This window comes from Maylandia zebra, linkage group LG15 (assembly GCF_041146795.1).
Source record: "Maylandia zebra isolate NMK-2024a linkage group LG15, Mzebra_GT3a, whole genome shotgun sequence".
NCBI classification, from domain to species: Eukaryota; Metazoa; Chordata; class Actinopteri; order Cichliformes; family Cichlidae; genus Maylandia; species Maylandia zebra.
In genome coordinates, this window is record NC_135181.1 from 8,727,049 (window position 1) to 8,741,800 (window position 14,752).

Genomic DNA, 14,752 nt, shown 5'->3' on the forward strand with positions numbered 1-14,752 from the left:
TCTTATGTATAGAGGTCAAATGAAGAGCTAGTGAACATTGATAACGCAGCAGACAGGTGGTAAGGGATAATACTATATTGTTTTTATGCAACATCAAGATGCGTGTAAATTTTGCAATAAGATACAATCAGTGTAAAATAGCTGTTATTTAATAACCATGTTTTGCTGAACAACTGTAGTTACAGTTCATAATTATCTGTCTGTGAGTGACAGACAGCAGGCAGCAGTACTGCAGTGTGAAGGCACAACATAACAAGATGACCTGCATGTGAAGAACGACTTTAAACGTTATAAATTTACATCAGCCATCAACTAACTGGCTTTGTCAAATACAGTCCTCACTCACTAAATGAATGAGAATTTGTTTTTACAGCATTTCATCGGTCAGTTTGAGTAAGGCAAAAATATGTAAATAAGTAAACAATGATAACAAATGATAGTGTAAAACAAAGCAGTACACAAACCTTACTGGAAAAAAATGGCGCAAAATGTTACACACACCGTAACACACAATGTGAATGAAGAAAACCAAAGTTCTCTTTGTGGATGAAGCTGACTGATCTATAGCAAACACAAAACAGCCCCATGCTTCACCTTCTAAAATGTGTACACAGTCCTCTGATGGATTATCCACAATTTTCAAAATTACAGATTTCAAAGACTGAAGATATTCGCTACATTGCTCATAGCAGTGGCAGATACTGCCAATAAATGAGCACAAAGTAAAATTTTTAAAATAAATCAGTCTATAAAACCAACAATCCAACCCACTGCGTTTCATCTACAGGGTCTGCATAAGTGCATTTGTTGACTTAATAGTAACAACTTAAGGCTTTCCTTGAGTGTGTAGGGACTATGGAACGTCCTCTTGACAATTAGAGGAAAATACAATAAATCAAATCTTAGGTCAGTGCTGAACAACCACCTTCATCTCATCCACTCACATCATGCCTGCTGGCCATCAGTTCATGTCCACAGCTCCCCAAACTACCCCCCTCTGTTCCCCATGTCAAGGTGTCACTGGATCCTGGTCCATACTACAGCCGAGAGCTTCAATGTCATTGCTGATATCGGTGATCATACGGTCCCATTCATCCCCCTCAGAGGGCTCGTGGCCTTCGTCCGAGGCAACACTGTCACCACTTCCTCCTGCTGCTCCGTTGCCATTGGTGGTGGAATCTGAGGCAGAGCTTGCTGTGCGCTTGTAACGACCAAAGCTGTCAGTGATGATGCCTCGGCCGTCCTTCACACCGATGGTCTCAAGGAAGTTCTCAAAGTGTTGGCTGTCCTTCTCTGGTATGAAGGGCCGCAGGCCTGCAAGAGGAAGAAAAAGCTCTGAATTACTGCACATTTTATTACGTGAAGCATTTAAGTTACTTTAAAACACTGACAGGGACTAGAAAGAGAGACCATATTTCTTTATATTGGCTTCTCTTCATTTGCTCTGTTAAATCCAGAATTGAATTCAAAAATCCTTGAACTTGAATAATTAGGCTCCATCTTAATGACCTCATAGTACAGCCACTGGTATTGCCCCATCAGAGCTCTTGGACTGTGTGCTTACTTGTGGTTCCTAGAGTATTTAAAAGTAGAATGAGAGGCAGAGCCTTCAGTTTTCAGGCCCCTCTTCTGTGGAACCAGCTTGAAATTTGGATTCGGCAGACAGACACAGTCTTTACTTTTAAGCTCAGGCTTAAAACTTTCCCTTTTGCTAAAGCATATAGTTGGGGCTGGATCAGGTGACCCTGAAGCCTCCCTTAGTTATGCTGCAATAGGCATAGGCTACTGGGGGATTCCCATGATGCAGGGGAGGAGTATTTCTTCTTCAGTCCCTGTTCTCACTCACTATGTATTAATAGACCTCTCTGCATTGAATCATTACTTGTTATTAATATCTGGTTCTCTTCTACAGCATGTTTTTTTTTATCCTGTCTTCCTTCTCTCACCCCAACCAGTTGCGACTAATGGCCGCCCCTCCCTGAGCCTGGTTCTGTTGGAGGTTTCTTCCTGTTAAAAGGGAGTTTTTCCATCCCACTATCGCCAAAGTGCTTGCTCATAGGGGGTTGTATGATTGTTGGCTTTACTCTGTTGTATTATTGTAGGGTCTACCTTACAATATAAAGCACCTTGAGGTGACTGTTGTTGTGATTTGATGCTGTCTAAATAAAACTGTATTGAAAATTGAATTGAATACACAAGATCTGTTACACCCGTCTTAGGACACACACACACACACACACACACACACACACACACACACACACACACACACACACACACACACACACACACACACACACACACACACACACACACACACACACACACACACACACACACACACACACACACCTTCAGTCCCACCATGCCCTGAGACCAGTCTATTGGCGTGTATGTCTGAGGTGTTGCTGTAGCCTTACATAAGCGCACCATCTGTGATCTGACTGATCTTGGTGAAAATCTCACCAGAAACAGGTACTAAGATGAGCACTCTAATAAGTGCTTGTTCAATTCATGTAGCAGCTCCCTGTCCTTAGCCAACAAAGCTGCAGGCTGTCCTCCAGGAGTGGAAAGAAAAAAAAGAAAATCCTGATACTTGCAGTCTATGTGAACACAGGTGACTGTTTGATACATGCCCACAGGAGGCAGTCCTTCCATTAAAGATCTCATTTCTTTTTTTTCATGTCACACTTTCCCCTTAAACCTAATAACTGGTTGTGCAACCTCTGGCAACAAGAACTGCAATCAAGCTTTTATGATAACTGGCAAGTCTTTCACATCACTTCAGAATCTTGATCCTTTGCAGAATTGTTTTAATTAAGACAATTAGCCATGGGTTAGCCATTCAGAGGTAGCTTTTCTGGTATGTTCTGCTGCAAAACCCACGTGATCTCCTTCAGGATTTTCTAGTAGAGAGGGTTCCATCGATTACTGCAAGTCATTGAGGTCTTGAAGCAGCAAAGCAGCCCCAGGCCATCACACAACCATGTTTGACTGTTGGTATGACGTAATTTTTACACCAGAGCTATTTTTGTCTATTAAAAATGTTTGATGATCTGAAACATCAAAGTGTGACAAATATGAAAAAAAAAGAAAAAAAAAAGATGAGAAATCAGGAACGGGGATACTTAAAACCACAAACTACTTTTTTCTTTTTACAAGTATATATGTACGTTCATACCATCAATATTAGAGTACCATAAAAATGTTGTTGCTTGAAGTTGGTATTTTACTTTTTAGGATATTTTCTGTGCTCTTCTCCAAGATGTACCATTTAAAATATTGCTGTAATTAGATCAGTGGATGTAACTACTGTTACATAAACTGTGACTACTATATTAATCGCACAGACACCTAAAAAGAATAACACATAGCAAACTAAGACTTCAGCAAAAGTACAAAAGCTAACTGCTAACACTTTACACTTGATGATATGAAGTTTAAAATAATTGAATCTTCAGTTGTAGTGTGGGCTTACCGAGCAGAAGAAATTTCCTGCTGTCCCCATAAAGTTGTCGCAAATTAATGCAGAACTCATGAATGGAGGCACCGTTACGGTATTCATGGAGCAAAGTAGCAAACTGCTGGATCTCCTGTGATGAGAGCTTTGTCCGCAGCTAGAAAGGGAGGGGGGGAAATTAAAAAATAAAAACAAGAATGATTACAGTTTCGTATCAACATAGCTTTCAATATTCTTATTCTCACAAACAGAATTGGACAAAGAAAAGAGTGAAGTGAAAGCCATACTGTGGTCATGTAGTCCTGCAGCAGCTCTGCAGCTGTGGTGCTCAGCTCGCCTTCGCTTGCAGTTTTGGTCTGAGGAGATGCAGGAGTGGAAGCAGATGGAGAGCTTCCTTCTGTAACCAGGAACTGACTGAGAGACCGCAACACACTTAAGTGATGAGCAAAACTTTCACAGATGTGACAAAACTTTGAAAAGAAAAATGGAACTGCACTGTAGCTGGACTGAGCTGTGTACTCACAGTGGGCTGGGTTCCTCTTCAAAAGAGTCTTTAACATCTACTTTGCTCGAAGAGTCATCTTTAAGGTTAACAAAAGGAAATATTAACAGACTAACAATTGATGGAAAATCTTAAATTTCGTTAGCTTAAAAAGCTACAAAACAGCACCAACCTACATGTTATAAAAAACATTTTTAAGCTTCTTATCAAGTAAACCAAATATTTAAAAGTCTGTTAATTTTCCCATCACTTTTGTCCATATGGAAAACAATTTTCTGCTTTACCACTGTACTGAGAAAGGTGTCTGGTTGGTGTAGTTGCGCCATCAAAAATGGCTCTGTCTAAGAAGTCGATGGTTGATTCTGTGTAAACAATCTGGAAAACTTGGCTAAGCAAAAGACACAACTCCTCAGCTGCTGCCTAAAAAAAAAGAAAACGAAAGAATAATACAGTTAGTAAACAGTTTTTATCATGCAAAACACATCAAAACTAAAATGATCTCTTAGAGATTGATGAATGCATCATAAAAAAAAATTACAGTTTGTAGATTAACATACACTTGTTTCATCTTTTTAAATTACCAGGATTAAAAAAACAAAACAAACAAAAAAAACAAAAAAAAAAAAAACAGGGTTTTTGCTGGTTCCCATTCAGGTTCAACAGTGCTGCAGGTGGCTCGAAGCCAACACTTCAATTTAGATCTTTAAACCCTGTCTAGCATTTCAAAAGGAGTCTGCAGTTTGCCTCACATGCAAAATGTTACCTTATTATCAACTGCCAGCACAAGCAGACAGCAGACTTCAACAAGCACAGTTCCACTTTCTGACAAGGAGCTCCGAGTTTGAGACTTATTGAGATCAGGACATGAACTGGGACAGGGCGAGCCCCCTGACTCCTGGGCTGAAAACAAACAAACAAAAAAAACAACCCACATTTAAAATGAACATATAGTCAAAACTTTACTTATTCAGTTTTTATGCATGGATTCTGATCCTTAATAGCCATAATACTTTTAGCAAAAGTCAAACCTGAAAAGCTTTGTTTTTACCTGTTTTTATCACTACAAGGTGTAATGAGTCATCCCTGATGTAGGAGACAGCAGCAATATCATGGATGGGCACTCTTAAAATGATGTCTTCTCCATCTCGCCGTACCAGCTTGATGTTGTATGCTGACAAGCTCACGACTGCATCCTGCTCTGATGTCAGCTGGCCTACCAACTGATGTGACTTCTGAAATACCGGGAGAGAAATATTTAAGAAATATGCTTTCATTTGTCACTTTGTGATATACAACTATTCACCACCCAGTTAGCACAAACATCTCATGTTAGATATGCAGACAAGCCTGCTGAAGTTCAAACAGAGCATTAGAATGGGGAAGAAAGGCGATATAAGTGACTAAATGTAACCCGAGTTTTCCAGAAACTGTTGACTTACTGGGATTTTTCCACACAACCATCTTTAGGATTTACAGAGAATGGTCTAAAATCTGGCACTTCTCTGTATGACAAATGCTTTGTTGATGTCAAGTGGAAAATGTTCTGCCTGCTTTGAGTTCTTGGAAGGGAACAGTAACTCAAATAAGCACGTGTTAAAACCACGGTACGCAGAAGAGCATCTTTGAATGCACAACAAACCTTGAAGAAGTTGGGCTACAACAGCAGAGGACCACATTGGATACCACTCATATCAGCTAAGAACGGGAAACTGAGGCTAGAATTCACACACAACATATTGTAACATATTCTACTTAAATGGCCTCCAAAAATCACCAGATCTCAGTCCAATAGAGCACAGAAGATTTGCATTATGCACCAACTGTGTGCTGTCATGTCAAAATGGATCAAAATCTCTGAGGAATGTTTTCAGCACCTTGATGAATCTATGCCTTGAACAATTAAAGTAGTTCAAAAGGCAAAAAGGAGTCCAATCCAATTCTTGCAAGGTGTACTTAATATATTGTCCACTGAGTATATGCGAGTTATGTAGGAATAACTCTTCAACAGTTTTGAAAGAAAAATCAGGAGACGGGGGGAGTAATCGCATTTAAAGATTCCGATAAATCCTCTTACTCAGGTACTTACTCTCGCATTGTCAATTAGCTGCAGGACCTCTGTCCTACTTGATGGGTTCAAGTATCCTGGAACTGATGTCAGCTGCCCCAAGTACTGAAAATGATAGAGGAAAAAAAACACTTCATATTAGAGAAAGTTGCACCAAAATCTAAATTAAAAAAAATAATAATCATTATTTAAAAGCAAAAAACCCCCCAAGAAAAAACCAAAAAAAAAAACCCCCCAAAAAGACCAAACCTGATATAAGTGAACAAAACGACTAGAGCTTCAAAGAAAACATCCTTATCACACTCACTTTGACTTCCTTCTCAATGTAGTCATTGAGCAGGATGTCTGGGTCGATGCGGTGGTCAGGCTGAGAGAGTGAGAAGGTGTGTAGGGCCCTGCGCTCTGTGGCCTTCTCCTGGGCTTTCTTGTCCCTCCCCTTCTCTCCTTTCAGGAAGACTCGCTTGAACGGAGAGATACCAGGCTATTGAATAAAGAAAGAAAGGTGAGTGAAGTAAGAGGACAGCAGTCTGTGTAACAGTAACTTGAACTCGCCTTTTAAGTTTGAGTAAATACAAGTAGTAATTCCCTATAAGACCATATAAGAAAAAAATACATGTGTGACAATCTAACACTTGCAAGTGGAATTACGAGTTCAGTATGAAAAAGGGAAGCTACGTTAAATTTTGTTGACAGTTCTTCTCGCCTGGCCTATAATTTCTGCTGAGCCCATTTCCCCTCACTGTTCTGCTAGTTCCAAAATAAGACACCACAGAATTACAAACCTCAATGTTGTGCAATACGTTATGCTACAATACTAACAAAAGCACATGTAAACAATACGTTTTGTGATTTTGATGACCTTTTTCAGGTTTCCCTAACTGGAGCATGCATTCTCTCTCAAACATCTTTGTTTTTAAGTCTGTTTATTTCACTTCATTCCTTTGTCTGCATATAGGTAGTACAACATTACACACCAGTGTTGATCTCGTATATGTTTGAAACCCAAAAACAGTTACTTAACATAACATAACTAACTCCGACTTTGGAAAATGTTTCAAAAGCATAAAAAAGATAAAGCGTGTAAAAATAATAATAATAAAATCATACCTCGTTCTCCATGAACCCGCACTTTGGGGATACGCCTATGCAACAAGCTCGCAGCCTGGCCACAAATGCTCAGACACTGCCTAAACTAAAGATCACCTGATGCCTCCACTCACATGCAATGACAGCTGCCAACTGGCGAGAGACACTCAGTATAGCACACGGGGTATAGATGTCAGGGGTGTGTTCCCCACAAAGGAAGGGAAGTGTCTCTGACTTTATACTCAAGCACAAGAACAGGAAGGAGACCAACCACAGCTTCCTGCAATGACACGTGTATTGATGCTTTGAATATTTAGACACTTCTCTGCAGGAAACTTGTCATGTAGTTTTGAGAACTGTTTGGCAGATGCTGAATGCAATTTTAGTAAATGTGATTCAAAGGTACACTTTTACCTCAAAACTAATAACATTTCAATGCGATTGCTTGTTTCTATCACAGTCACAGGACTCTGCAAGACTCTGAAAGCACATTTATACATACTGCTGCTAAACCACAGAATTAGACAACTTTGTCTCTTTCTCCTCAGCTAACCACAGCTATGACATCTGCAACGCTGTTAACAGTGCAGATTTCAGAAGGTGAAAAGTGCAGGCAATCTAAAGACAGATGTTCATTTTTTTAATTAAACAGGCAAATTATAAATAGTAAAAACTTTTCTCTGCAACAATAAAAGCAAATCAAGAGCAGACATTTAGAAGTTTGCAAACACCATCTACAACAGAAGGACTACTTTAGTCATTTGTAGTTCCCAAATTTGTAGCTAGAATTTTTTAAAACAGATTTCTATATCTTTTCTCGTGATCTGAGAAGATAATGTCATTAATTTCATTATATTAGTTTATTGCTTTTGGAGAATTTCAGTGACAGTGACAGTTGTGTTTTTTTCGTCATATGTCCCTGTGACAGCCACACCCTGTGTGAGAGTGTGTGTGTATGTATGGAGGTATGTGAGTGTATGTATGTCTTTGCTAATTGAAGTTAAGCATTTTTGCCATAGTCTCTGGCAGAAATAAGTAATTAAAGGAAAAATCTATTACGGAGTCAGTTACATGCTGGTAAAGGAGGACTTTAAAGAACTGGTTAAGAAGTAGGGTTGGGCAATTGGACAAATATATCGACTATTGACGATAGACTGAGCCCATCAGCGATCGTTTTTACAAGGGCGATTTATTTATTCATTTGCCCATGACTAAGTTTGCTAATAATGATGGAGCTAACAGAAGCAGTCAACAGAAAATAATAATAATAATAGCACTGTTTTAGCAACATGCTTTTTCATCTGCGAGCCTCAGAATGTGCCCAAATGCTTTTTAATGGAGCTGCATTAACACTGACAGCCTTAATTTTTTGGGGGGGAAATTAGTTCGCCCACAACATGTTGTGTTATAAACATGCAAATCAGTCCATGCTACATTGCTCCACCCATCAAAAAGTCTGCGCATGTGCGAATGTCGCCCAACGTCCATTAATGGACTGATGATTGTTGGAAAATTTTTACATATCGCCCAACCCTATTAAGAAGGCTGACCCAAGAAACAACATTCCAGGTAAAATATAATTTTCAGTTTCATATTTGACAATATTGTGCAGGCTCAGATTAAGTTACAAGGCTAGTTATTATTATAGAGATTGAAAATGTGACGTCATTCCGGGGTAAAACCGCAAAGAATTCTGGGAACGAGTGTCAAGCGGTACTAGTGCACGCAGGCTTTCACATGAAAACAGTCACACAGCAATAAAAAGAAACACAAAAAATGGCAAGAAGCTGTTGTATTATTAACTGCAATAGCCGGTTGAATGACAGCCACAGGAAGCCAATGGGTAAAGAGATCGGTTTTTATCGGATTACGTCGTGGAAGAGAAATTGTTCAAGCAGTGTTTCCGAAGTAACAAAGAGCCGACGGATGGCCTGGATTGCAGCCATTCGAAGACCAAATATAATGTTCCAGAACACTCCAGCTCATATGTTAGTCTGCTCCAAGCATTTCCACAAAGGTAAGTCTTCTGTTGTAGTTATTACGTAATTTATCATAACATAATTGTTGATGTAGGTTACAAATAAGTCTTATATTGATTTGAATTGAATTCGTTGCGCTATGCTGCTTTGTTCACTGTGGCTTTGCGGGCTAATGTTTGTTGTGTTTTGTAGGAAAACCAGTCTACAAAATGTTAGAATGCGATCCAGACTGGGCACCCTCTATCAACCGGGGTCATACTGAGTTTAAAGCTACTACCACAGCGAGATTTGATCGGTTAAGAGAGCGTGATATCATTACAGCCACGAAACGTCCTGTATATATGTGCCCAAGGGTTGTACTGAAGCACTCAAGTGATGAATAACTGTTTTCCAGTATGTTGTTTTGCAATGTTTTTTGGGGTTTTTTTGCATTGTTGACTTGTTTTTTTACCGAAGCAGCTAATAAAGCATAATGGAATACAATTTTGCGTCTTTCCTGTAAGATTCTATAATAGAATGAGACAATAATGCCAGTTATAAATAAAGACAATGAATTGAATGAATTACGAAACACTCATTTGATTTCTATTAGATCTGAAAATGCTCGTACCCAACATGCAATGCGCGAAAGTCGCGTGGTCTGTCAATCTCTATAGTTAAGCATTAAGCAGTTATGTTATCTTTTTACTGAAAATCTCCAAGGAACACACTACCTAGGCTACGTTTATGCTTTACCATTGACTTATGCTGTTCGTATTCTTGCACTTTAATGCTGCTGCTGGTGACTTGTGGTAATAACAGTCACACTTTGAAAGGGTTAGTCTGTCATCGGTGACACTTGAAAAGGATGGAAATCCCCTTGATTTTGTTTGCAGCAATAAATAAATGCTGCTACCGGTGAGCTGCAGTCACTGATTCAATGTTATTCAGCATCTTGTTTTCTATATAATCAGAAATATCATCACAAATTTTCTTGAAATATTATAACAATATTTTGATGCCATCTCACCCACTCCCAACTGTGCCACTCAAAAACTCATGTTACAAACCTGGCTTTTTTTTTTATATCTATGCTAAGAAATATCAGCACATAAGAGACAAACTAAATGCAAATTTAAAAGCCATACATTCACTCAGACACACATACGTGTGTGTGTGTGTGTGTGTGTGTTAATGTATGTTGTTTCTTACGTGCTGATATTTCTTAGCCTTCAGTCACTATAGAACTCGAGCTCCATCACCCACTGCATTATTTAATAGTATGCAACTATTGAAGTACATTAACATTTTATGGCCTTTACTTTTGAAATGTGAGACTATAGTTGACCCCAGTAAATGGCCACAAGCTGATGTGTGTTTTTTTATTCATAAAATACATATAAATGAAGAAACTGCATAGTTTCTGTGGGGTGTGACAATAATGAGTATAGATAAGACTTTCACATTTACTTCAAAACAATGCAAGAAAACCTAGACCAGCTGTAAGAGAAGCCAGCATTCTCAATTCACTGAGACCTATTCAGAAACGCGGCCTAAGAATAACAATTAAATCCTACAAATAATCATTCACAGTAAAGTATTCAAGAACATTACCATATACAGTTGTAGGAAAAAGTTCGAGGACCCTTGAGGTTTACTAGAATTTCTGCATGAAATATTCATAAAAGGTGTAATCTTCATCGTGTCCCCTTTAGAATCATAAGGTCCAATCTGACACTTCTGTCAAACTTGACTTATTCTAATATTCTTATTCCCTGACAACTTAAAAATAATGCAAGTATTTCATTTTTAACTTTTCAATTGCACCTTTGGAAAAAAAAAAGTCTCTCCATAAGGATTCTTTAACTTTGCATTAAAAGGTGCCATCTATGAGCCAATAAGAACTTGATGACATGTTGAAACCAGAAAGGAAGCCTCCCTGCTGCTGCGGAGTCGGGGCGGTCTGCCTCTCCCCACCGCAGGGAAAAGGGTAACACCACCTGGGTCTGGGTGCAGTTCCCCCCTCCAGGGGCAAGGGTACCTAGTCCCGGTTCGTAGAGTACGCTTGGGGAGTGTGATCGTGTTTACAGCGTCTCTTTATGTCTGTCTCCACGTTGGTTGAGTGTGGAGTAAGTGCATATGAGAGCATGAGGGTGGGAATGGATGTTTGTGTCTGTGTGTGCCTGTATGTCTGTGCCTATATGTCAGGTTTGGTATCAGACGCCACCTCCCTGGGGACATCTCAGGCCCTCCAAGGTTTGGAGGCCTATCTCCACCCACCACCACTTCCCCTGCCAGTGGCAGACTCCCTTAGACATCGGTGCGTTGGTGGTTCTTTGTGTCCGGGGATGGGCGTCCAGGTACACACCGGCTCACTCCTTGGCGGCCGCTTATCGGGGCCTGGAGCCTGGGGCTCGCTCGGGCCACTTCGGAGGTGGGGTGCCCCCGGCCTCTCGGCCTGGGGCTCGGTCACTCAGGCACAGCTGGCTGCCGGCGGAGCTCACAGGCGCGTCACTGCAACTCTCCCTGGCTTCTGCTCCGTGGCTGCTGAGTGAACCCTCATCTGGGACTCTCCTCAGCTCTTTCTGGGACAGTGGCGCGGCTGCCCCTCTGTTAGTCTTCCTTGGTCTCTTGTGTTCTGGGGGCCTCTGGATGTCTGGAGTTTTGATCTCCTCCATACCTGCTTCATGCCCTGGAGGACGGGGCAGTGGCCCCCCCACACCCTCTAGCAGATCATTACATGAAGGAACCTTTTAAAAAAAAAAAAAAACAAGCGCGTCCATGCTCACAGGTGTACACACAGGTGATCACACCCACAAACTACACCCTTTTTGGCTCCTACCTCAAAGCACACTGTGTTCTGTTGATCTTATGTGCTGCACAATAATGTTTAATATTTAGTATTTACTGTCATATTTGTTATGGAAAAGCTGTTTCTCTTTCCCTCTTTCTTTCTCCCCTTCTTTCCTCCAGTCAAGTCTGTCCCGTATTCAGCAAGTGAAAATAAAATAAACAATAAAAGGTGAATCAAATGGACCATTACGGCAAGGTTGGGATGGTCAATTTGGTAAAGTAAATCCGTTGAGCATCTTTCTTCGCCTTTAGACAATAATTCTGATGGCAAAAGAGCCAAACGGGACAGGCAAAAAAATAAAAATAAAAAGAAACCAGAAAGGAAACGAAATGAGTCTGGTGCTCAGTTGGCTAGCATGAGGGTATTGAAATGTGCCATTTTTTTTTTTTTTTTTTTTTTTACAATTTGTATTCAATCATTCATTTATTTATTGAAAAGATGCCACTCTTTTAAGCATCGTCTTGTCACAGAATGCATTACATTTGATTTAATCATACTTGCGGAGACAGTTACATTACTAATTGTATATTTTAAAACTAATTATAATTATGGTTTTAAATGGTTAACTTAATTATAAGTTAACCATTTATAATTACTTGAAAATCTGATTTCACATTTTGTAAAACGAACCTAATGTTTCCAAAGAAAAATAAGTTTGTAGAATTAAAAGGTTTATCTGCATTTCACTTGTTCAAAAGCTATACACTTCACAGGGTTCAAGACTATAGATTTAAAAGACATATAGGGTGTGTGTCATAATCATATGGGAGTAAGACTTATTCCACATGTAATTTTTGCGATGTGGACTGCAAAAACCTGAAAACATAATATCTCAAAACTGGTCAGAATCCATAAAAAAAACGTATAATTCTAAGGGGATGAAACAGCAGTTCATCCAATCAGGGATGACAGAAACTCAAAACAATGCATAGTCACACTATAATGTTCCTCTAAGGGACATACCGGTAATTTTTAACCAAGACTTTGCTTGCAGAATACCTGCCTTAATGCCTCACTATCTGACAAATATACTAACAAGGAGGATCCATTAATGAATCAGTCAGAAGAATAATAGCAACACTTTATCGATTTAGGCAACTGAGCTTTTCCATAAAATAAATCTCAGCCAAATGTAATCCACAGTCAGCACCAAGTGGTACAAACAGGAACTGCACAACTCATGTTTAAATTTTTAAACCCTAGTAACATTGCACCACATGGTAAATAGGTGATCAGCTGTTTGAACACTGTCCACTCATAATGCAGATTTGCAATGAGAAGTAAAAGGAACTTCCACATAATGACAATCCAAAATTGTGGTTAAAAAGCATCCTACTGGAGTCTGGACAATCATTAGTAACCAGATATTTTGGGTGTAAGGTTCAGTGGAAATTATGTCTTATCGGGCTATGTGCACATTCTGGTATGTTATCATTGCTGGAAAACCATGTCCTTGAGAAAACAAACCATCTAGGTCAACACTGGATTTCTTCCCAAATTTCCCCTTGCATCAAGAGGAAGCTGAATTAGATAGGAAGATGCATTAGTGTCCCTTTCGTGGAAAAAACGGCTGAATGACTAACACAATCATAACAAAGCGTCAGACATCTCAGTTTTCATTATACTTCTTTTTCATGTCCTGCCATCCCGTTTCTTCCTGTTCCAGCCAACAGAACAGGAGCAAAAGCCCTCCCTGTGTCTGCTCTAATGAACAGGATAAAAGGAGTGTCTCCCAAACAACTATCTGCTGCGTGTGTTTACTGTAACGACCTGCCTCCATATCAAACGGGAGCATGTACTGTATCAGTGTATCACTGTGTGAGGGCAGGTTTGTTGGCACGACCAAGTGGTGCTTCTTCCTTTTAGAATGACTGACACTGATAACAGCTGCCTTTGACAGCAGACCCATGCCTGCCATATCAACGAGCTATTGCTTTGGGAAACTCGGTTGTGCTTTCGTTAGCTTTTTGGTGAACAATATCACTGAGGTATACCAGCATCAAGCTCGCTGTTTAAAGCCCAATATCCAATAATATATTCGCCTAATTGTTAATACACCATATTTTCCATAGCGAACATCCACTACATTTAAGCGCACGAAAACATAAAGCGAACAAATCCTTTACAACTTCCCAAACTTTACTTGTTTCTTACTATAATCCTTTCGGTACGTTGCACATTCTATTCTTTTATAAGTGACGCCGGCTGATTGGAAGCACAGTCTATCAGTCCGAGTCGTATTGGGATTGATTCCCGGGTCCGCTGGCCAGCTAACGTAAGCTAAACTTTACTTGATAGTTTGCTACTTATCTTAGCCAGTTACCAGCTCAGCTAGCTTAGGTAATAAGGTAGCAGGTAGTCAACCTGCTATAAAAGTGCGCAAATTGTCCAACTTACCTTTTTTACTTTTTTCACATCATCCTCCATTTCTATGGGAAGAATTTCATCTTCATATTCACTTCAGCTTATAGACGCAGGTGAGACGTGAAGGTTTTAGCCAAGCACTCATCTAAGACCAGTTAGCTTGCTAGCCTAGCTTAGCCAAGCCTAGCATTGGCAAAGTGATGCCCGATTTTGAGCTGATACCAAAACGCCATGCTAATTCTTGTGTAACTCTTCAACCATTAGAAAAAATCCCGGTGCTCCACCATTGTGGAAAAAATGAAGCCGATTCCGTACAGTTTAAACAGTCAAAGAAATAGTTTGTGAAGAAGACAAACTCCAACAAAACAGTCAAAACTTTTCAACCGTGCCGCCATTTTGGGCGTTTAACTGTAATCCAGGCCCAGCATGCCTTGCTTTGCTTTGCACAAACCAAAACAGGGCA

At 39.9% G+C, this 14,752-nt stretch overlaps 1 protein-coding gene across 2 annotated transcripts; it reads right to left on the reverse strand.

The window, feature by feature from the left end:
* Positions 1–60: 60 nt before the first annotated feature.
* ccm2 (CCM2 scaffold protein) lies at positions 61–14,728 on the reverse strand. 2 transcript variants are annotated; one of them, XM_076873814.1, is made up of 11 exons: positions 14,323–14,728; positions 7,135–7,393; positions 6,335–6,508; positions 6,049–6,132; positions 5,011–5,194; positions 4,726–4,862; positions 4,247–4,382; positions 3,984–4,041; positions 3,748–3,874; positions 3,479–3,617; positions 61–1,314 (listed from the first exon to the last, which is right to left on the reverse strand). In XM_076873814.1, exons 2-11 carry the CDS (start codon positions 7,144–7,146, stop codon positions 1,010–1,012), a joined length of 1,356 nt encoding a protein of 451 aa, XP_076729929.1. In that variant the 5' UTR covers positions 7,147–7,393; positions 14,323–14,728; the 3' UTR covers positions 61–1,009. The 2 variants fall into 2 exon arrangements, with proteins under 2 accessions (XP_076729929.1, XP_004541968.1); XM_004541911.2 differs by lacking the exon at positions 7,135–7,393.
* Between the last annotated feature and the right edge of the window lie 24 nt (positions 14,729–14,752).